Source organism: Haliaeetus leucocephalus, unplaced genomic scaffold, assembly GCF_000737465.1.
Source record: "Haliaeetus leucocephalus isolate CR32 unplaced genomic scaffold, Haliaeetus_leucocephalus-4.0 Scaffold182, whole genome shotgun sequence".
NCBI classification, from domain to species: Eukaryota; Metazoa; Chordata; class Aves; order Accipitriformes; family Accipitridae; genus Haliaeetus; species Haliaeetus leucocephalus.
In genome coordinates, this window is record NW_010972618.1 from 501,044 (window position 1) to 522,453 (window position 21,410).

General features: G+C 40.8%; 1 protein-coding gene across 7 annotated transcripts in view; it reads left to right on the top strand.

The window, feature by feature from the left end:
* Window positions 1-21,410, top strand: part of RALGAPB (Ral GTPase activating protein, beta subunit (non-catalytic)) — a 64,775-nt gene that overhangs the window by 36,306 nt on the left and 7,059 nt on the right. For 6 of the 7 annotated variants that reach the window (XM_010564531.1, XM_010564533.1, XM_010564535.1 and 3 more), the window contains 13 exons: window positions 13-145; window positions 2,175-2,308; window positions 4,838-5,020; window positions 7,957-8,108; window positions 9,760-9,947; window positions 12,094-12,200; window positions 13,842-13,994; window positions 14,626-14,835; window positions 15,797-15,955; window positions 16,271-16,436; window positions 17,535-17,657; window positions 18,404-18,540; window positions 19,335-19,443. In XM_010564531.1, coding sequence (XP_010562833.1) covers window positions 13-145; window positions 2,175-2,308; window positions 4,838-5,020; window positions 7,957-8,108; window positions 9,760-9,947; window positions 12,094-12,200; window positions 13,842-13,994; window positions 14,626-14,835; window positions 15,797-15,955; window positions 16,271-16,436; window positions 17,535-17,657; window positions 18,404-18,540; window positions 19,335-19,443 — 1,954 coding nt within the window. The remainder of the gene's footprint in view (window positions 1-12; window positions 146-2,174; window positions 2,309-4,837; window positions 5,021-7,956; window positions 8,109-9,759; window positions 9,948-12,093; window positions 12,201-13,841; window positions 13,995-14,625; window positions 14,836-15,796; window positions 15,956-16,270; window positions 16,437-17,534; window positions 17,658-18,403; window positions 18,541-19,334; window positions 19,444-21,410) is intronic. The other variant, XM_010564532.1, reaches the window with a different exon arrangement.

The following is a 21,410-nucleotide window of genomic DNA, read 5'->3' on the forward strand; positions in this document are numbered from 1 at the left end:
TTCAATTTGCAGAATGGTGGGGAAAATAACCTCTTCAAAAGCCACAGTCGTACTAACAGTGGCATTAGCACTGCAAGTGGAGGCAGTACAGAGCCCACAACACCAGATAGTGAGAGACCAGCACAAGCCCTTCTGAGGGATTATGGTAAGGATAGCTCTTTTGGAAAAAACTCTCATTATACACCAGGGTAATGGTTTTGGTTTTTTTTTCCTTCTGTTCCTTGTTCTGTCTAATACATTAATGTGCATGGGTGTTTTGAAACCCAGAGTGGATAGCCCCTTTGTTTATTGCCAGTTTGTGCTCATATGTGCCCTTTTGGTGGTTGCTTTTTAATCGTACTAAAGGACTCTGCTAACATTTTAAAAATAAGAATGTAAAAGCTTATGAAAAAGGTGTTTGCAAACTGCTTTATTTTAACTTATGTTTTCAAGACACTTGGTTGTCATGAACAATAATGGGATAAATGTACATCGAGTGTAAATTAATTGCTTCATTCATTTTGGTAGCACTCCAAATGCTTACCTGACTCTTGCAGCACCTTTTCTTAAACTATATTTAAAGAGTATTTGAGGGACTCCTATTTTTATAGAGCAAGTAAGCAGAATGCTTATGACGTGTTATTTGTTGTAACAAGAGAATTTAGTAATTAACTTTAGATTGCTATGTCTTGTACCGTGCATTTCTGAATCTTTGTGATAAAATCCATGTTCTTCTAAATCTGTGTGTGGTAAGCTGGCCAAATGTTGAGATCCTGGAATTTCATTTGCTCCTTTGGTCTCCATCAGTTTAACTGATGTCGACCAAGGAAATGTGAGAACAGGTCACTGTTATTTTATTGTAGCCTAAGTTGACGACTCTGTTCTTGCCAACCAAAAGTTTTTTTTTCTCTAGTTCTATATCTAAGGAGAGGAGGGAGGTTAGCAGGGAAGACTTCAGTATATTCTAGGGATTCATATAAACATGTTGGTGCTTTCCCTACAGGATTTGTTTGTTTGAAATTATTGAAGTGCTAGTTTTCAGCACACCATTTGATTGTGTGTTTAATTTGTATGGGTTTTCATTGACAACTGCTTGTAAAAATAGCTATTTGTAAGGTTAACACCCCCCCCCGTTAAATACTTGACTTACTGATTCTTTAAACCATGACATAACTTGAAAGATATTTTTGTAATATATTCATTTTATTGGATTTTTAATTTCCTATGTGCAGAGGGTAAGGTTGCAAGAAATTTATGAAAAGAATTTCTGTGTTTCTGCTGGGTGCTTCAAACAAGAGAAAATTGCAAGCAAGATGATCTATTTTTACTGTTTAACTGTAGCAGACACTTGAATCTGCTACTAATGTAACATTGTACTTAGCTCTTGAATGTTAAATACCATGATTTAAGTTTGGGGAAGGATATACTTTAGGTGTCATAGTTCTCATGTGTCTTTAAGCTAGTCATTTAGCTGGTTTTGTTTCTGAAATTAATTTGCCTACTTCAGTTTTAACAAGCATGTATAGCATTTATTTTCCTAATATTTTGAAATGAGAACAACTGATATGAAAAACACTTTCTATTTTTAATTTTGAGCTAGAGGTTCACGGAAATTAAAGGTCTAGAAATAATTGCATCTTTTTTTCTCCAGGACTCATTCTTTCATTATCTACACTTATCTAACTAGTACAACTTTTGATAAACATAGAAATATGGAAAGAATGGGTAACTTCTGGCATAGATATCTGAAGTTACATGTGCTCTTAGTTCGTTACTGATGCCTAAATATAGAAGTACTGATGTCTAATATACATTACCAATGTCTAAATTTTTCTGAGACTACAAGACATCGCAGCAATTTAAGTACAATAGCAAACAATAGCAAAACCTGATGCTAGCTATTCTGCTGCTGAAATGCAGCAGAATGCTGGGATTATCCAAAATGTCTTTTTAAAAAAATTAAAAAAAATTGTGATAAGGTAGTCTGAATATAATTGTTTAGTGTCTGGTGGTGTATATAACGGAGTTAGCCTGTACAAAAGTGACCAACCCGATTTCTAGATTCTGGGTTGGGTATAATTTTATTTTATGTGTGTATTGTGGCTGCTTTGGCTTGTGCCTGTGCTTTGCTTATTGTCACTAATGCTTAGTTATTTTCCCTCCCTGTGGTATGTGGTATTGGGGTTATATCCTAGCTCTTAATACAGATACAGCTGCTGGACTACTGATACGCAGTATTCATCTGGTAACCCAAAGACTCAACTCGCAGTGGAGGCAGGACATGAGTATCTCTCTGGCTGCACTGGAGCTTCTGTCTGGACTGGCAAAGGTGAGAGGTGTTTTGTGTGCTCTGGTCTCCTCTCAAAGAGTGATTATAGTCCTGTTTAGGTGGAAGTCATGCCACCAAACAGACGTCTGTGTCTGAGTTTGTCAGCAAATGTTCTGTTTGGACACGAGAAAAAAATAGTACTCCTTTTGCACTTTATCTTTTCCTAACATAAATGCTCTGTGGCTCAAGGGATGTGTGCCCTATAAATGCCTGTTGGCTGAAAGCGAAGCTCAGGGTGCCTTGTTCAGATACAGGTGGCTGTACTGTATGATTCTGGCTGGTTTTGTTGAGCTAGCTGGATGTCTCCTAACCTTTCTCATGGATTCCCATGTGTATCTGGTTTTGGTTTTTGGGTTTTTTGTTTGGTTTTTTTTTACACTACAGGGAATGCATCTGCCATGTTAGGTTGCACAGTTGAGGAAAAACTTGCCACTAAGCTTCCAGTGACAAGTGTAGGGTCTTGGGCCACTAGTTTTCAACCCTGCTGTGAACCATTTATCATTGCTTTGCTTGGTTGGGTGGCTGGTCTGTCTGTTCACTGTGTAACTGGACTTGGAAACAAGGTTTTGTTGCTGTTAGTGGGCAGATTGCAAATATGTAGGTATTAAACAACTTAATTGCCATTTTTGGAAGTGTTATACCTGCTTTTCCCCTTCATCTCATCTTGGAAATAGTTTTCTGAGCTTAGAAAATGGTAGCGTATTTCTAACATGAAGGTGTTGCCTTCTTCAGAGCTTTATCTGCACGCAGTTTCTTGATTCAGCAGCTACTAGGTGGGGGGAGGGGGGGTTGTTGAGAAGTAAAATGCCTTTTTCTGCTTGAGGGCTCTTGTCCCCAAGCTGGACTTCATGACATTTATTAAGCAGAAGTCTAGTGTATTTACAGCAGCCACGATGACCTGGTGTGGCAATTCAGCATTTCCTGTTATATTCCTCTGGGAACTCGACAGATCTCTTTGGAATAAGTGTCTCACGCATTTATTTTATTTATTTTTTTTTTAGAGTATGGAGTCAGCACTGAGCCATGTTGGACTGGGTGCTTATTTTATTACTGCAACAACATGAGCTGAAGGATGCATTTGAAAGTGTTCTGCAATGAATTAATGTATGGTTATTGGGTCTTAGAGTGTCATACAGAACCAGAGGTTCCTGCAGCTTGTGTGGTTAAGCCAGGATACTGTTTTTTTTTCTTGGCTTGCAATGAGATGGGAATGTGAAAAAATATTATCAAATATATCAAATGTATATTTCAAATGCCTAACCAAGTTTATATTAAATATTGTAATCTTTGTATAATTCTCATGCAACTGAAGTAATTTTTCCTCTGGGGTATCTTGGATCTCTTTCCCTTTCATAACTAAGAGGGTAGAAAGAGATCACCTCTTACTGCAGAACAGCAGAGTGGAGAACTGATTCTGCTTGTGCCTTTGGAGGTGGCAGTTCCCAAAGCCCTTCTCAGGTTAGGGGATGCTCTGTCTTGTGTCTGTTCAGCACCAGGTTATTAGTGGCACTTGGTAAATTCAAAAATCCTGTTTCCTGCAAGTGCTCATTCACCAGCCTGCTTTTCATAAGCTCATCTTAAGGAGACTATTTGCCGTAGATCTTATGCTTCTGAAGGGAATGCTGCCTTCATCGTAGGGCTCTGAATTGTCCCACCCCACCACCCCCAGCCCTCTTTGTGCAGTACAACTGCTTGGCTCTGGTGGTGTCACCAGCAAGACCATTCACCTTCCTGCTTGGATAAGTGTGCACCTTAATAAGTAAAGCTTTATATGGCATGGTCAAATGCTACAGAGCAGAAAAATCCAGCTTTAACTGACTGTTCCTGTACCAAGTCACAGGTTGGGAAGAAAAGACAAATTCAGTTTTTCAGTTAGTTTTATAATGTAGATCCTTGTGCCTCAGTGTACAAGGCTCTTCACTAACCCTCTGGTCTGGAGCCTTGCTCCGTGAAGCCCTGAGCTGGGAGAGAAGCTGAGGGCATTTTGCAGTAAGTTTTGGCGGACGGTTTATGGGGGTTTTTTTGCCAATCTGCTTGTTTGAGGATGGGGTTTCTGTCCCTTTTTCACTGGTGAAAGTTACTCTGCTGAAAAAATATGCCTAGTAGAAAGTCATGTGAGCAGAATGAAGCCCTGTGGAAGGGAGGCTTGGCAGTGAGTGGGTTCTCAGAGATACAGAATGGGTTGTTACAGCTGAAGGAGAGAGGTATTTGCTGAAAATAAGTTTAAAATACTAATTTATTCAGCTTGCAGTTAATTTCTTACCAGACCATATTGGTACCACTCTTGCTCTTGGAAACCAAACTATGTAATGTGGTGGCACCTCAGTGCGGCATTTCTTTCCTTTAAGTTTCAATATCCATTACTGTTAAATGTTTTTACCCAGAGCTTTTAAGCTGTAATCATAAAAGAGCTCAACTGTTTATTCCTATTTCTTAAAACTGCATTTAAAAACTATTTCTCCTCCGAAAGATTTTTTTTTTTTTTTTTTTTTGGAGGAATTGTCATCCTCTCCTGCTTGCTTTTTGCAGGTGAAAGTCGTGGTCGATTCCTCTGATCGGAAGAGAGCTATTAGTTCAGTGTGCAGCTACATAGTGTACCAGTGCAGCCGCCCAGCCCCGCTCCACTCCCGTGACCTTCACTCCATGATAGTTGCAGCTTTCCAGTGCCTCTGCGTCTGGCTCACTGAGCACCCTGACATGCTGGATGAGAAGGTAAGAGTCTCTGGTGTATATATTTTGAGCACTCCAAATTGTAATGCCTTTCATGCCTGACCTGCCTGTTCTTGATACTTTGATGTGGTTTTCTTAGTTTTCAAAAGTATACTAGGAATTTCAAAACCAGTTTCTGTGCAAAGTAGTTTTGAATTTTGATTTCTGCTCTTAATTCACCAAGAACGTTTTTGGCCTTAAAATCACCTTTCATATTTCTAAGAATGTCTTGATCTTTCTCGCTTTGTGAAACTGGAGAAAGAAAGAAAAGAAAACCTGAAAAAATAGAAACTGAAAAGAGAAATATGGGAGTTAATGGTGTATATAAAGTATAGCTACCTGCTGCAGATAAACTTCACTAAAAGCCATGTCTCTTCTCATTTCTTCTCATTTCTCAGCTCTTACCTGACTAAAGCATCTTCTAGACTTAATGGAATTCCCTTGATGATAATATTTTGATAATCAGTTTGTTTCGCCAAGAAACCAGTTTTCTAGAAACTGAGCAAGGTACAGGTCAATCCAAGACAGAATTTGCTTGGGAAGCTTGAAAAGAACAGGAAATGAAAGATGCATGTTTCCAACAGCCTTCTGTCCTGCTGTTTTAAAAAAAAAAAAAAAAAATTTGAGTGCATATTTTCCTTGTTGGTCTCCTTGCAGAGGCAGCTTGGTGATCTTTCTATATTTTTATATAGAATGTGTATTAATATATATTATATAGTATTTTAATATATTTTTATATAGAATGTATATTTTATATATCTTTATGTTGATTATATATTTGATAGCATATATAAAATATGTATATTTTTAAAAAAATGAAAATTGAAAGCCCACAAGGAGGACTTTTAAATAAAGGTGCTTTCTGCATGCACTTTGAGATACTGGCATGGCAGTAGGTGACTAGGAGAGGATGGTTTATCTGGTCGTCCACAGCATGAGTTTCTTCAGTTGCATAATGCTTTATTTCCTTACATTAGGTTCTCTTTTTATTTTAATTATCACTCGTTGTGGTTTAAGCCCAGCTGGCAACAAAGCACCATGTGGTTGCTTGCTCACCCATGCCCCACCCGCTGTGGGAATGAAAAGCTCGGGGGTCAAAACAAGGACAGGGTATGATTGCTCACTACTTATGGTCACAGGCAAAAACCAGATGTGACTTGGGGAAAAAAACCCAAAATGAAAATCAATTTAATTTGTTACCGATCAAATCAAAACAAGGATAATGAGAAGTAAAACCAAACCTTAGAAAACCTTCCTCCCCCACCCCTCCCTCCTTCCCAGCTTAACTCTACTCCCGGTTCTCTCTACCTCCTCCCCCCAGCAGCGCAGGGGGATGGGGAGTGGGGGTTGGGGTCGGTTCATCACATGTTGTCTCTGCCACTCCTTCCTCCTCAGGGGGAGGACTGCTCACTTGTCCCCTGCTCCACCGTGGGGTCCCTCTCACGGGAGACAGTTCTCCATGAATTTCTCTGGCATGGGTCCTTCCCACAGGTTGCAGTTCTTCGTGAACTGCTCTGGCATGGGTCCTTCTCCGTGGCTGCAGGGGGACAGCCTACTGTCTCACCACGGGCTGCAGGGGCATCCCCTCCTCTGTCACACCTCCTCCCCCTCCTTCACTGACCTTGGTATCTGCACAGGGGTTTCTCACATTCCAACCTCCTCCTCTGCTGTAGGTTCCCCTTCTTAAATCTGTTCTCCCAGATGCACTACCACCATCCCTGATGGGCTCAGCCTTGGCCAGTGGGGGTCTGACTTGGAGCTGGGGGAGCTTCTAGAAGCTTCTCACAGGAGCCACCCCTGCAGCCCCTCCCCCACTACCAAACCCTGCCACACAAACCCAAAACATCACTGCATATCATGTTATTGTTAGCTACTGTGTGCAGTATAAACTGGACACTTAGTAGCTCATTCCTGAGTCATCGTAGTCAGATGGGAACCTTTGTATTTGCAGGAATTAGAATTGTCATTTTCCAGGTGCCTCACCTTATATTTGCTTTGAGTTTCACCTGTTATTTTACTAGCCAATGCTGTAAACTCCTCCTGTAATTCTTCATGGCTATTCTTTGCATCTTGACCCTGGTTAATTTTGCTCTGTCAGACAACTTCAATCTTCCTCATCACCTCTTCTTCTACATCGTTATGAATATAAGGAAGGACATAGGCCAAGGCATAGAAGCCTGCCTGGTCTCTGGTAAAAACTGACCACTGACTTGCGTTCAGACTTTAGCCAGTTATTTATTCATGAGAATGCTTTCCTTGTTACTCTATAGCTCAAGCCATGGGATTTGAACCCTTGTTGTAGCAATCCAAGTATTTTCAGCAAATGATTTTGTAACAAACAATACTTGTGAGTCATACCTGCAGTTCTACTGAGTGTTGGCCTCTCCTGCAATAGATTTGTTGAAGCTTTGCTGTGTGCTTTTAGAATATTGTTCTCTTGATGAATTAGATACCATGATATATTTTACTTATGAAAGCTGTTGGCAATTGAAAGATTTGGAAAAGGATTTCTTGCAATTTTCCATATAAGTTCATTCTTAATGGGCTTAGAACTTAATTAAAAGTTCTGCAGAGGGTCTCAGAAATGCATTTATTATCTCTTTAAATATGTTTACATTTTTCAGTTGCACTCTTAGTAGTCCTCTTGGCAATTTTGTACATACGTAATGGAATATATTGTGTTTATATATTCATTTAGAGCACTTTGTACCATTAGAATACAAACATAAGTAGACATCTATAGGTGGAGAAAACATCATTCCTATAGCAAATGTGATCTTATTCCAACACTGTCTGTTAGAAGATTATTCTGTCTTTATTTCTGAGCTCATATACCAGCAGTACTTTATTTTAAGTGATGGTATATCACTGTTTCACTGAGGTCGTGGAGACATTTATTGGAGTGCTTCTGCTTTAAGGTGGTTCCTCTTGTGTTTTAGGATTGCTTAAAAGAGGTACTGGAGATTGTGGAGCTGGGCATTTCGGGAAGTAAATCCAAAAACAGTGAACAAGAGGTCAAGTACAAAGGAGATAAGGAGCCTAACCCTGCATCCATGAGAGTGAAGGATGCTGCTGAAGCTACACTAACATGGTATGTAACTTGTCAGAGCATGTTTACTGTTTGGTATTGCCTTGTCTGAGAGTGTTTTGATTAGGAGTCTCTCCTAGCTGGTGAGATCTCTGTGATGTAGCAAGAGCATTTGAAATGTCAGCCAGAAGCTCCCTCTGTTTTGCCCTTTGGGCAGGGTTGTCCTGTGCTCTGCCTTAGCTGTCTTCGTCCCTCCCATTACAGGTGTTCAACAGAAAAAAGATCCCTGTGATTGCTGTCTTCCCTTCCTGCCTGTTCTCTTCCTTGGAGAGCAAAACCCAAGCCCTCCCGCAGCCCCTGGTGTTCTGTTCTCAGCCAGTCCTCTCTGCAGACAGCAGATCCCTCTATCTCCCACTTGACCTAGTGATCCTGTCTTTCCATTCCCCCTTCTTCTCCTCAGCCTGACAAGATATGCCATCCTTGCACTGATTGGGAAACTGATAGACACTGACACAGCAGGGAAGGGCACATGCAGGAGATGTAAACTGGTGTGGGATGGGATGTCATTCAGCATTGGGCTTGCTTAATGTATTTGAGAGGTTCTGCTGGAAATGCAGTAACAGATAATGTGTGGGTTGGGGAGGGGAAGCACAGAGAGGAAAATGGAGATTTGCTCCAGAGAAGTTGAAAAGCACTGTTTTACTGGATGAACAGCATGATGGTAGACATGACAGACTGAGGATGGGTAGGATAAATATGTTTTCCAAAAGGCAATAGCTGCATTCTTTTTTGCTCTGCTTCGCAGTAAAATTGTTATAAACTTTACTGTTAGTAAAAACAACTACTCATTGGAACTTGTGGACAAACCTTTCTTGTTGCCTAAAAGTGCCTCTTTTCATTTAGAGAGATGAAACTATCCATTCTCAGAGTAAAGTGGAAGTGTGGGGAGGAGATCAATAAACTTACTTTTGGTCTGGGTGGTGGTGTTAAGAGTAAAGTCCTGAGTTAGATCATGTGATCTTCAGTCTGACACTGGATGGCTCTCATCACTGGTTCCTGCTGTAGAAATTTTCAATTTCTAATGGTATTAGGCAGATCCTATACAACTTCAGATGGTTTATAGCACTACTTCTAGGAGCCTCCCAAGGCTGTGGCTCCAAGGAGGTGGGCACTGTTGGACCACACCTAGAGGCTTTCTGCCAGGGAAGGTTACAATCTATGGTAGTTATGCTTGTGTGATCCTGGGTCTTTCTTAAAGGATTTAAAGTTAATGTAATCTGTACTCGAAGAAACCAAAGACAATAATAACTAGCGCATCTACCATGTCTGCCTTGTTTGTTGATATGAGTGGGCTAAAATATGGATGATTATCTCCAATCATCCATATTCTTCTTATAAGAATGAACAAGAAAAAAGCTGTGGAAGGGTAAAGTTTTTTGTGCTTTAAAGCACATCTTAAGATCTTTATAACGTAGGTTATAAAGAAACTCATTATGTAGGCAGAGTACTTTTTTGTAGGTTTTCATGTGTTTTTCTGAAGTTACTGGTTCTGTTTTAAAACAAGCTGATGGGAGAGGGCAGGCTTGCCCTGATAGAGTAGGGTAACTGCTATGTCAAGATAAAAATTAAAAACATGAATGAAAGTCTGTGCTTGGCTGGAACAGTTCGTTGTCTTAATCTGTCATAACTGTTAATTTTTTTTTCTCACTTGCAGTATTATGCAGTTACTTGGAGCATTTCCTTCTCCCAGTGGCCCTGCTTCTCCTTGCAGCTTGGTGAATGAAACCACATTAATTAAATATTCTCGTTTACCTACCATAAATAAGCATAGCTTCCGTTACTTCGTTTTGGATAATAGTGTCATCCTGGCAATGTTGGAGCAGCCTCTAGGGAATGAACAGAGTAAGTTCCTGCTTCCCGTTTCCTTCTTCCTCTGGTTAAAACTCTCTGTATGGAGCTGCAAAACAAAGGTGCTTCATCAAGTGTCTCTCTCACATTTCAGGGGCTTACCTGTTCTGTGGGCATGTGATTGAACAGTGTTGTTCTGGGATGAAGTGGTGGGAATAACTTTAATGCCACTGATAGTCCAACATACACAAGCTCATCCAAATTGTTCATGCAGTTGTCTGTTTCTTTCACCCAGTTAGATCAGATACTTGCAGCTGACTGCCATCTAAACTATTGCTGGTGGACAAAAGCAATAGCATTAGATTTTGAAAACATCCTTGTTCATAAAAGAATGAAAATATAAAGAGTATAGGAGGCTTGATAGTGATAAGTGCTCAACAGATGGTGATGTGATGGTTGATGTGATACCTTTATGCTTGCGCAGTTGCTTTTGCTTGCTTCAGGTCTCCTGTTACTAAATGTTTCTGTGGGTGCTTTCAGCTCAAATGGGTTTTAGTTGCTTAGGAGCTGTTATGACTTTCCAGTGTACCATCCTGTTCTATCAATGACACCTACTGTAAATGAGATCTGTCACAGGGTATTGGCTTTCACAGCTGAATCTGCCTAGTTTCAGCCTCATATGCTTTGACCAACAAGAATTTATTAAAAAAATCTGGTATTAAATTACATGAAGCTTTGAACTGAATAACTGATCCCCCTGTAAGTCTTCATGTATCATGGCATTACCTAACAGAATAGATGAAAATTCTCTTGTATGCTACTTCAGTTTAAGACTAATGTGTGTTAGATCTGCTGCTCTGCAACAGATATATTTTCTTCATCTATGGACAGAATGGAGTCTAGATACTAGTCTTGAAAACAGAGATTGCACAGAACTTCATGAGCTGGCTAAGAAGTTGTTGTTTTGAGTTGTAGTCCAGAGTGCTCCAACCTCATTGAGAATCATTGAATAGATCTTGCAGAAAGTGCTGATGCTGGGAGCCATTGCTGCATGTTCACCTGCAGTCTGTGTTTGAGCAAGCATGTTCCTGAATAGAATGGATTAGAGCGTGCTGGAATGGCTGAGCAATTCTCATCCTTACTCTGCATCTGCTAAATGCATTACTGAGGACTCCTGTAAAGCTATTAGAATCTCAGATTAGATTGGCTTTTCTTGCTGTGCATAACTTGCTTACAAATCCCCTTTCAATTACAAGATTAATTGCAGTAATGCACAAATATGTCAAATCACTTTTGAGGCAGATCACTGAAGTGCATGACTGTGGGTAGCTGGTTTGGTTTGTCTATATGTGTGCTTCTGTAGCTATGCTGCACCCTGTGCTTCCCATGAAATACAGGGGAAGGAATATATATCTGCTAGTTACCTGATGGTGTCAATTTGTGGTTTATATGCACGAAAGATAAATAATTTTAAAAAGAAAAGCTGTAGAGGTATGATGATCCCTCTTCTAAGGTGGCTAATATCAGTGGCCTTTGAAGTCTCAAAGGAAGTCTGAAATCCCTGCAATGTTAAAACTATCATTCTGCAAGTTGAAAGGCACCTCAGGAATCTGCTGTCTAACCTCCTGCTCTAAACAAGGTCAATACTGAATTCAGACCAGGACAATGCAACCTGACGTTGTCCAAGTAGGTCTTGAAAACCTGTGAGGACAGCTTCTCTGTGTCCCTGTTCCTTGTGGTGAAAAATTTTCCATGATGTGAAGTCAGAATCTTCCCCTGTCTTACTTTGACCATTATCTCCTGTCCTTCCACTGTTCTTATTGCTGCTATTTGTGTGGGACCTTTCTGGAAGGTCATGGAAACTGTCTCTCCATATGGTCATTTGTCTTACCTAAACAGGCAGTGGCTGGACAATGTTTTTTTACTTCCTGGAAATAATTTGGAGAGAAACAGTGATCTGCATGAATTTGGATGAAACTTTTAATGATGAAACTGAGCTGGCAACTACTGAACAGACCACAAAGTAGACTAGTACTTCCTGCTGCAGAGAGGACAATTGCTCACTTCTTGCCAGGAATTGTCTTCAGGGTCAGGGAGGAGTTAACCTTGAAAACAAAATGTCTGTCATCATGCCTGTGTTTCTGGTGAACTGTTTGCAATTTCTGACAATGTATTATTCTCTTAACCATGTGCTTTGCAGATGACTCTTTCCCCTCTGTCACGGTTTTGATCCGTGGGACATCTGGAAGATTTGCATGGGCCCAGCAACTCTGTCTTTTACCAAGAGGAGCTAAAGCAAATCAAAAGGTCTCTATCAAAGCCCGTAAAGAAATCTTTAACTTAGAGATGTTCAGCAGAAATTCCACTAATGTGAGACAGCCCCACAGAGCTGGTGATTATACATTAAGGCTGAGCCACGGGGCCTTTAGCTGTAGGTAATGTGACACATCTCTGGTGACTCTTTACAACTTGTGATTAATATTAAATACAGGCTGTGAAAGTGCTGTTGTCTTCTAGACTTGTTCAAGGGGAGGAGACATTTTCCTTTTTTTTTTCTGAAACCATCTTCCAAGGTGATGGGGCAATGGATGGCATATTTACTGTGTAGGTATGGGTGTTGGTACTGATTTTAGGATGTCAGGCAAAGCCCTTGCAGAAGATGGAGCAAAGTCTGGAGGTGTAGAATGAGATGCTGCAGAGAGAACAGCTATTCAAGCTACAAAGCCCAATGTTGCAAAGATGGCTGTAAACCTGCTGTGAAAAAAATATAATTATCTAGATGAACTCTGGAATGGCTCTGGAGAGGAACAGTGGAGGAGAAATACCCCAATCTCATTTTATAGTAAAATTTCTTATTGCAGTTGTCTAGTGGAGCATGTCCTTCTGTTACCAAAATTTCTGTCTGTTTGCGAACTTCTCCAAATCTTCAAACTCTTCATGTGCCCCTCAGTAGAATAAAGGAAATAATAATGTAGCTGAAATGAGGGCTTGTCAGTTTCAGCTGTCATGTTCACATTTAGATGAATATGGTCTCTGCAAAGCAGCCTTTGGGAAGACCCTCTCCATGATGCCTTTGGAACTGTGCTGTCACTGAAGCTGAGCCATTTCGCTAAATAGCGTCAGTCCGAGTGTGCTACCTCCACACCAAAGTAGAAGTCATGTCCTGGCTGCTGACCTCCTTACCAGTTTTAAGGGAACCTTTCAAACTGAAAGGCATTCTGTAACTTTAACGTTAACAGTTTTGCCCTTTTGAAGTGTAATGGTAGTAAATAAATTTATAAAGCAGCACTCAAGATGTAATTAAAGGTCTTGCTTGCTTGGACCTTATGCACCTGCAAACCTGCACCTAGATCTTTTGTTGCTTTCATTGGTAACTTCAAGTTTTGAATTACATACTAACAGTTTAGAACATAATCTAGTAACAATGTCAAAGTTGCGTTACCATACATTATGCAAGCCCTTTTGATACTCAGGCAGTGCATCTCATTCCTGGTCCACAGCGTTGCTGCTGTTCTCTTCCAGGACTTCTCAGCTGGACTTGTCATGAACATCATAGTCAGCAGGTTTAAAATGGAGGCTTCTCAAACAGTTGGTAGCTTTCGCTCAATTCGGTTAGAATGGATTGAAAATAAGATGTTGCCACGTAAGCTTGCCACTTTTACTGGGATTTGCAACTGCTTAGAGCTTAGGTGGTAAGCAGGGTTCATAGGTTCCAGGAGTCCAGCCACCAAAATGGGCAGAACTGTGTCTCAAAATTTACAGCCACATTTTTAATACAAATCTATTAGTTTAAAGTAGTTACTGAATGTTTTTTAATGATACCTCTCACTAATGGATTAGTGTATTTCTGATCATGAGGGGGGAGGGAACATTTTCCATCTATTATAATGAAGTATTGTCTAGTGGTACAATGCCTTGAATGTAAAAATTATCCCCCTTTTTTATCAGACTTTTGTACCAGAACCTCGACCAGCTCCTAAAAATGATGTTGGATTGAAATACAGTGTGAAGCACCGCCCTTTTCCTGAAGAAGTGGACAAGATCCCATTTGTGAAAGCTGACTTGAGCATTCCTGATTTACATGAAATTGTCAATGAGGAAGTAAGTAACTCTTAGTCTCTGACTTAATTTTGTTCTTGGGGTTTTTTGTCTGTTCATGAATTGTACAGTAATGTCTTACTGTAAATAGTCTTACTCTTGAGTTTGACTAATTTCATATTAATGGAATAATAACCTCTGCAAACTAATGAAATCTGTACACTTCTCCAGGAAGATGATAATGCCTTGGATGTGTTTTTTGGGAGGCACTGCTCAACCTGTTTTATTACAGATCCTAATATCCTGGTATTGCTAGGAAGCAATAACTTGCATTTTGTTGCTGCTAGGGAAATGGAAGGGGCTTTTTTGAGACTTCCCGGGGGAGGAGGGAGGTACATGTCTAAAAAATATTTTAAAGTTTCATAGTGCCAAATGTGTTAGTTTCTGTTCACTTGAAAGAGAGAAGCTGTAGCTGGTACTGGATACATAAATTTGCAACAGCTCTCCCATGCAAACAGGGTGTTTAGCTGTTCACTTTGTAACACTGCAAGTTGATAGTGCTTTAGTAAACATCGTGGTGGTGGTGCAGCTGCTGCTTTACCTGTGACTTACAGCTTTCCTAAATGATGGAGCTGTTTTCTTAGTGGATCTTGGTGATCTTGGTGGAATCAGCATTTCATACGATGTTTTTCAGCTTGAAGACCGACATGAGAAGCTGAGGAATGGCATGGCCCAGCAGATTATTTTTGAGACTTCCATAGATCAGAAAAGTGAAGAGGAGTGGCGGAAGAAGAGCTTTCCCGATCCGATCACGGAGTGTAAGCCCCCACCACCGGCACAGGAGTTCCAGACAGCACGCCTGTTCCTCTCTCACTTTGGGTTTCTCTCACTAGAGGCACTGAAGGTGACCTAATACTTCTTAGTGTTGTGCAAATGCCCTCAGTACCCGTATGGTCTGACTTGGCAAAAGAAAACTGTTTTGTTAGTGGAAGACTTTCTGTGTAATTCCAACTACTGTTAAGCTCTAGTCTAAACAAATAAAGTGATGGTTTCCAGTCTTCCAGGATTGAGAGCAGGGTTGTGAAAGGCTATGCCTCAAGCTGAACATGCTCTGAAGAGGTAGCTGTATCTTTATTTTTGCAGGGGGTATATCAGCTATCATATTCATGTGTTCATACTTTAAATCATTTCCCCATCTTGAATTAGGTTTTGGGGTGGTACTTTAAGAGTTTCTGAAATGACTGCCTTACAAGTTCTGCTCCAGAGATGATTGTGCTGAAGTGGTCTAGTCGTATATAAACACCTGGGAGTACATATAGGTTATAGAGCTTTCTTTTTAAGGTTAAGAAGAGTTTATAGAGATGATCCATATTCTTAATTTGAAATTCTGCCTTCTAGTTGTTGCATTTCCTTCCAGAAAACCATCGACAAAAGTAGATAATGGAGCTTTTGCAAAAACAGTGTCTAAAAGTGCTTAGTATTTTACATATTATTGGTGTATAAGTTAATAAATATAAAACTACACATGTGACTGTGTATAGTTGTGATATTTTGAAAGTATCTGCTGCTTTTGTTGTAGTAGCTAGCACTCTTTTTGAGCAAAACGTTATATCCATTTTGCTGGCAAAATACCCTTTCTATTTAATGAGGAGAGTAGAATGCAGCAAATTGTCAAACTATTATGCTTGCTGTTACTCTTTTACAGTAACAGGATTATATTGCATCAGAAATTTGTGTATGATTTTGCACTTAGGAGAAAAGGGAAATTGTCTTTTTATTTTTTAATGGATTGTTACTGAAACCATAAAGACCTTTTCAGTTAGGAAAGGGTTTTTTTAAGCTGTTAAACTCTGTCTATTGGATAGGAACCTGCTAACAGTCGTCTTCCTCCTCACCTGATTGCACTTGACTCTGCTCTTCCTGGGTTTTTTGATGACCTTGGCTACTTGGATTTATTACCATGTCGTCCTTTTGATACTGTTTTCATTTTCTACATGAAGGCAGGCCAGAAAACAAGCCAGGAGGTAAGTGGAAGTGTAGAGTGCCAACTAGCTTATATTGTCTTGTTTCCAGTAATCCTCAAGTGAATAAAGCATTATTGCTAATGACTAGAGTGGAGTATCAGAACCGGGGGTTCTGGGCTTCTTGTTTGTTTACAAAGGATGCTGGGAAGCAGGAAGTAGTGTCCATGTAGAAAGTCAGGGGTTCTAGGCTTGCCAAATAGCTATATTTTGGCAAAGCCATGCTGGTAACACAAAATTTTGACTAAAAAAGTGGGGAGGAAGAGAGCTGCTTCCTGGAGTCTCCTGTACCTATCACAGTGCTGCTGGTTGTTTCAGATCCTGAAGAACATGGAGTCTTCCAGAATTGTTCAGCCACACTTCCTGGAGTTCTTGCTGTCTCTTGGCTGGTCCGTTGATGTGGGGAAGCACCCTGGGTGGACTGGCCATGTCTCAACAAGCTGGTCAATCAATAGCTGCAGTGATGAAGAGGGACCTGAACAAGGTAACACATAGTAATATATGGTGTAATATTAAATTAAAATGTTTAGGCTCCTTTAGGAGATAGGCATTCAGGAGCAAGAAATTTTAAATTTACTATCTGAGCACTTGCATATTTTTTTCAGATAAATGCTGATGTTTACTAGAAAGGAATGCGTAAATATTAAAGTGAGCAAAAGTCAAAGTGAGCAAAACTAATGTCTGTATGTTGTTGCAAGGAAGTAGCCTCGGCAAGAAATACCTCTGGAGATGCAGGAACGCTTTCCTGATGGTGAAGCATGGGTTGGAGGCTCCTGCATGCCTCCAGCCACCTCTCTTGTCAGCATGCTGAATTTCACTGCTCCATTGGTTTTGCTGAGGCAGCTATCCCAGGAACCCTTCTGTAAAATGGATCATAGAAATCATTCAGCTTAAAGTCCTTGCTAGTCTTTCTGGTAGTGGTATGGGGAAGCGGGAAAGGGGAGGGTGTTGGGGGTTGTAATTTACTTACAGCATGGCTCCACCAAAGAATTGTTTTCTTTGTACTGTGAAGGCCTGATGCACTGACCAACTGTGATAAGGCAATAAATGGGGGCTGAGAACAAGAAGCTTTCTTGCATTGGGTTTGATTTAAGAGAGCCTTTTTCTAACTCTCCTTGGCAGAAGAAAAGAAATAAAGGATAGTCTGTAGAAACTGGCTTGAATTCTAGAATAGTATCAGACTGAAGTTACAAATGTTAGAATCCTTTGGAAATTTAATGACTAACTGAATGATGTCTGTTAGAGGGAATGGTTAGAAATAGCTACTAGATGAATTCTTGTGGCAGAAGTGCTTACTAGATTACTCAATCTGAGGGAAATAGGGTATGCAGTACAATGGAAATATGTTCAAAATAAATCCTCTCCCAGTCCAAAATTCCGTTTCCTTCAAGATAGCAAAAACATTTTTTTGAAAATAGTTGTTAGTCATGAGACCTGACTGTGAAATCTTTTTCATTTTTTAAAATGATTTGTGTGATTTCTTCTCCTTGATTGCACCTTGTATTGGAAGGTCTTCTCCTGAGGCAGTGTATAGAGGTAGAGCTTCCTTTTGACTAAACTTTTCCTTTTCTGTCCATTTCAGATGATCTAGTTATTTCAGAAGATGTTGGGGCAAGTATCTTCAATGGGCAGAAGAAGGTGCTGTATTATGCGGATGCCCTGACAGAAATTGCTTTTGTTGTCCCATCACCAGTGGAGTCCCTAAGTAAGATCACTTTGTACATGCTGTTTACAAAAGCCGAAACAGCACTTCTTTTGTTAGAGAGCTTTTTCAGAAGCAGAACCTAAATAAGCTAACTAGTAGTATGTCTAGCAAGATCCTTGTCAGAAAGCTGCTGCTGTTTAAATTAAACTTCGTTATCCTTAGACTCCTTCCTAAAGTGGTTATCTGTTCTGTGACCCTTTTTCTCAGTCTAAGCCTCAATATATGTCCAGGTTTGCACAGCAGTATTGCTGTTACCCTGGGTGCATTAGGTTGGGGTGTATGGTTCACCATCAACTGGTGATGCTTTTTTTTTCTCCTGTCTTGATGATGTGCTCCTGCAGCACATGGAGGAGCATGCACGCAACTGCTATGTAGGTGAGCAACAGCTTTCATGACATCTTCTGCACACTAAAACCTGTGTGCAATAGTTCCATGGCATAAAAGGGCTGTGAGGAAATGATAGCCATGGGAAGGAGGAGACTCCTTCCATAGGAGAATGGATGGGACACTTTTAAATCCACAGGGAGTGCTTTAATTGCAGTCTGTTGCCAGAATAACTGGCAGTTGTCCACTACTGAATCCTCTTCCTGTTTTTTGAGCACTGTATTAACTTGACCATAAATCTATGTATGTTTAGTTTCAAAAACTTCCCAACCTTTTTTAGTTTCAAAACCTTACATGTGACGACAGCTTAAGTTTTTGGCAGAAGAAAAGACAAAACCCACCTTTCTTCTTCTGGCTTACAGCTGATTCACTGGAAAGCAATGTCTCCGACCAAGAAAGCGACTCCAACATGGATCTGCTGCCAGGAATATTGAAGCAGCAGTCTCTGACACTTGAACTCTTCCCCAATCATACAGACAACCTTAATCCCTCCCAGCGGGTAAGGCAAAACTTGCATTGAAAAATGGCTTTTGCTTTTTTTTTTCTTTCTTTCTTTTTCCAAGAAGCACACTGGCAATGCTACAGCATTTTTTGATAGTATGATTTGGTTTCCTAGCATGTGGAGCTACTTGTTCCTAGCCATTAATCTTTAACATCTGCTTTGGTCGTACCAGAATTTGCACCTGCAGTAGGAGCTTGCAAGATTATGTTAATTAAATATAAAACTTAAACATACTAAGTAGTAATACTCTGCATACTGAAATCTTGAAATGCATGCAGGAAAAAGCATATGCAGTATTTACAAAGTAATTCAGACTTAAATCCATGCTTGGAAATTTGGGATGGATAGACATGAACACTTTTCATACCTACGCAGTTTAAAATAGTATGTGTCAGTTGTGTCTGAAGTATCAGATGTGAAGTTGCTTTTGTATGGTAGCAAAGCAGAAAACCATGGACTGCTGTAACAGCAAAGGACTTACAACTGCTTATTTCTTGTATAGAATTCACTTCCAAATGTATATTTAGTTACTGATTTAAGATCTTTGAGAACATTAAGAAAAATTTGAACCAACTTTTTAAAATTGAGTATATTAATTTGTTGAATATAAATATTGTGGAGACCCATATTACTGTTTCTCAGTGGATAGTTCCACCGCAGCTGCCCCATCTCAATAGGTTGTACCTGTCCAAGACCTGAAAGATTAAGGAGCAGCTGTGGAGATGCGTTTTGGATGCATTACTGAGCTCAGGACATTTGCAAATGCTGCTCTTCCCTTGTGTTCAAAACAGCTCAGTCCTACCTCCAGATCCAAGAGGGTGCCTCAGGGCCGGACCATTCCACCAATGGGACCTGAAACCAAAGTGTATGTGGTCTGGGTGGAACGTTATGATGATATAGGTGCGTAGAAGTTTTTATTGTTTGCTAAATTAACAACAGGGCAGGAACCAGAGGAAAAACTCTGTTCCATTCCTCTGTAAAATGCTAACTCCTTATTAATGTCTGTAACTGAGTCTTTTAAGATTCTAAAACATTCTTCTAAAATATTCTTTGATATTTGAGTGGTGGTCCATGGGGTGTACATGAATCAGTGGCATGTAGGTCTGCAGATTATTTTAGCTCTGACAGTACATGTGAAATGCTGTCATGCACCTTCTTAAGCTTAACACACAAGGCCAGTGTGTTTTTGAGTTCCCCTCAGCTGCTGTCTCCTCAGAGTGGATCTGTTGTTCTTCCTTTAAAAAAAATTACTTCTGCCACCTTCTGCTTCTGTACTGAAGAGATCATCATCCTTCTTGGTTTGATGGTACCTTTGAAACTTTCTGTTCCATCTTGTGGGAGGGTTTATTTATTCTGTGCTCAGGGTGCCCACTTCATGCTATGCAGTCCAGCTTCCTTTCTGCTCCATTGTTCAGACAGGGTCCTGCTCCTCATGCAACTTAATGTTTCTTAATTTCGTGTTTCCTCTCTGACTCTGGGTACTGGCTGACCTGGGAGAGACCCAGCTTTGCCCATCCTGTTACAGCCATGGCGTGGACAATGGTGGGCAGCTGGCTACTAGGCTTGAGGAGTCCTTTTGTTCCAAGAGCTTCTTGTGTGTTGGTTCTAAGCCATGGCCTGGCTTTAGTGCTATGTGACAGCCACTCTGTACTGGCCTAGCCCAACAGAGTTTGTAGTACTGGCCAGTAACTGATACTTTATCTTTCATTTCTAATCCTGGTTCCTAGTCTGGCAGTAAGGGTGGACCTTAATTAAGCCCTTAGCTCCTCCCAGAGGAAAGCAACCAAGAGAATGGGAGTTATCAACAGGAAGCTTCCTATAAAGTGTAGGTGTAAATTCTCAAGACCACCTTCTCCACAGCACATCCCTCAGAGCTTTACTGGAACCAGGAGGTGGACTTCAAGTTCTGCAGCATCATTCCCTTATCCAGACATTGGCCCAGAGGGTGTTCCCTTAGGTCCCGGAGTCCCTCAGCCGCTTTGGTTCCCAAACTGGTGTCCCTGACTCACTACTTTCCTGGGTGGCAGCTAAAGCCAGCTCACTGCAGAGGCAGCAACTGTGCTACACATGCATGTTTCTGCTTGGCTGCTTTTTTCAGCAGCTGTAGGAATCTCCCAGAGCTCTGGGCCTGAAGCAATGAGTTTGCAAGCCTCAGTAGGCATGGCAGTTAGACTGGGAGGGGAGGGGGGGCAGCTCTTGAAAGTGGCTCCTAGTCCAGAGGCTTTGCCTTATCCTCCTTATGTTCTTGGGTTTTGCCTTATGCTTCTTGTACATCTTTGAATCTGGACAGTGGAAAAGTTGTCACTTTGCCACGGGGGTGATAGCCTAGACTACAACTGTCTGTCCTTCCTCTTGCTCCATCTCAAAGTGTTTCCATGGCCCTCCATGCTCTCCCTCTGCTAGCTCCAGCTTTTGCATACTCTTAGCATCCCAGGTCTGATGGCAAAAGCTGTTTTGGGGCCTTATACTTTTTGCTGAAAGAGGTGTCAGCACTGCCCTGCTGTCTGAACTGTACTTTTGTGAATGACTCTCAACATCTCTCAGTTCCTGCCCCTAGACAAGGTAATGGGAAGTGCCACGTACCTGTCCAGGGATCCAAGCTCTTACTTCCTTCTCCTGCACTTTCATTATGCAGTCACTTGTTACCAAGTGCATGGCAGCGGAGTTGTAGGTTATGGTGAGGATCTACAGAGCTTAGATTTGAGGAATGATACCATGTTTGTTGGAGCAGGGCTCAAGGGAACTGTAGATGTGAGAAGTGGTATTGTTTGAAATTCCCAGCACTGTTCTTGAGGCTGATTACTTGTGGATAGGTGAAGATGCTGTTGAATAATAATTTGAAAGCTCTGTTTGTGATTGAAGTACTT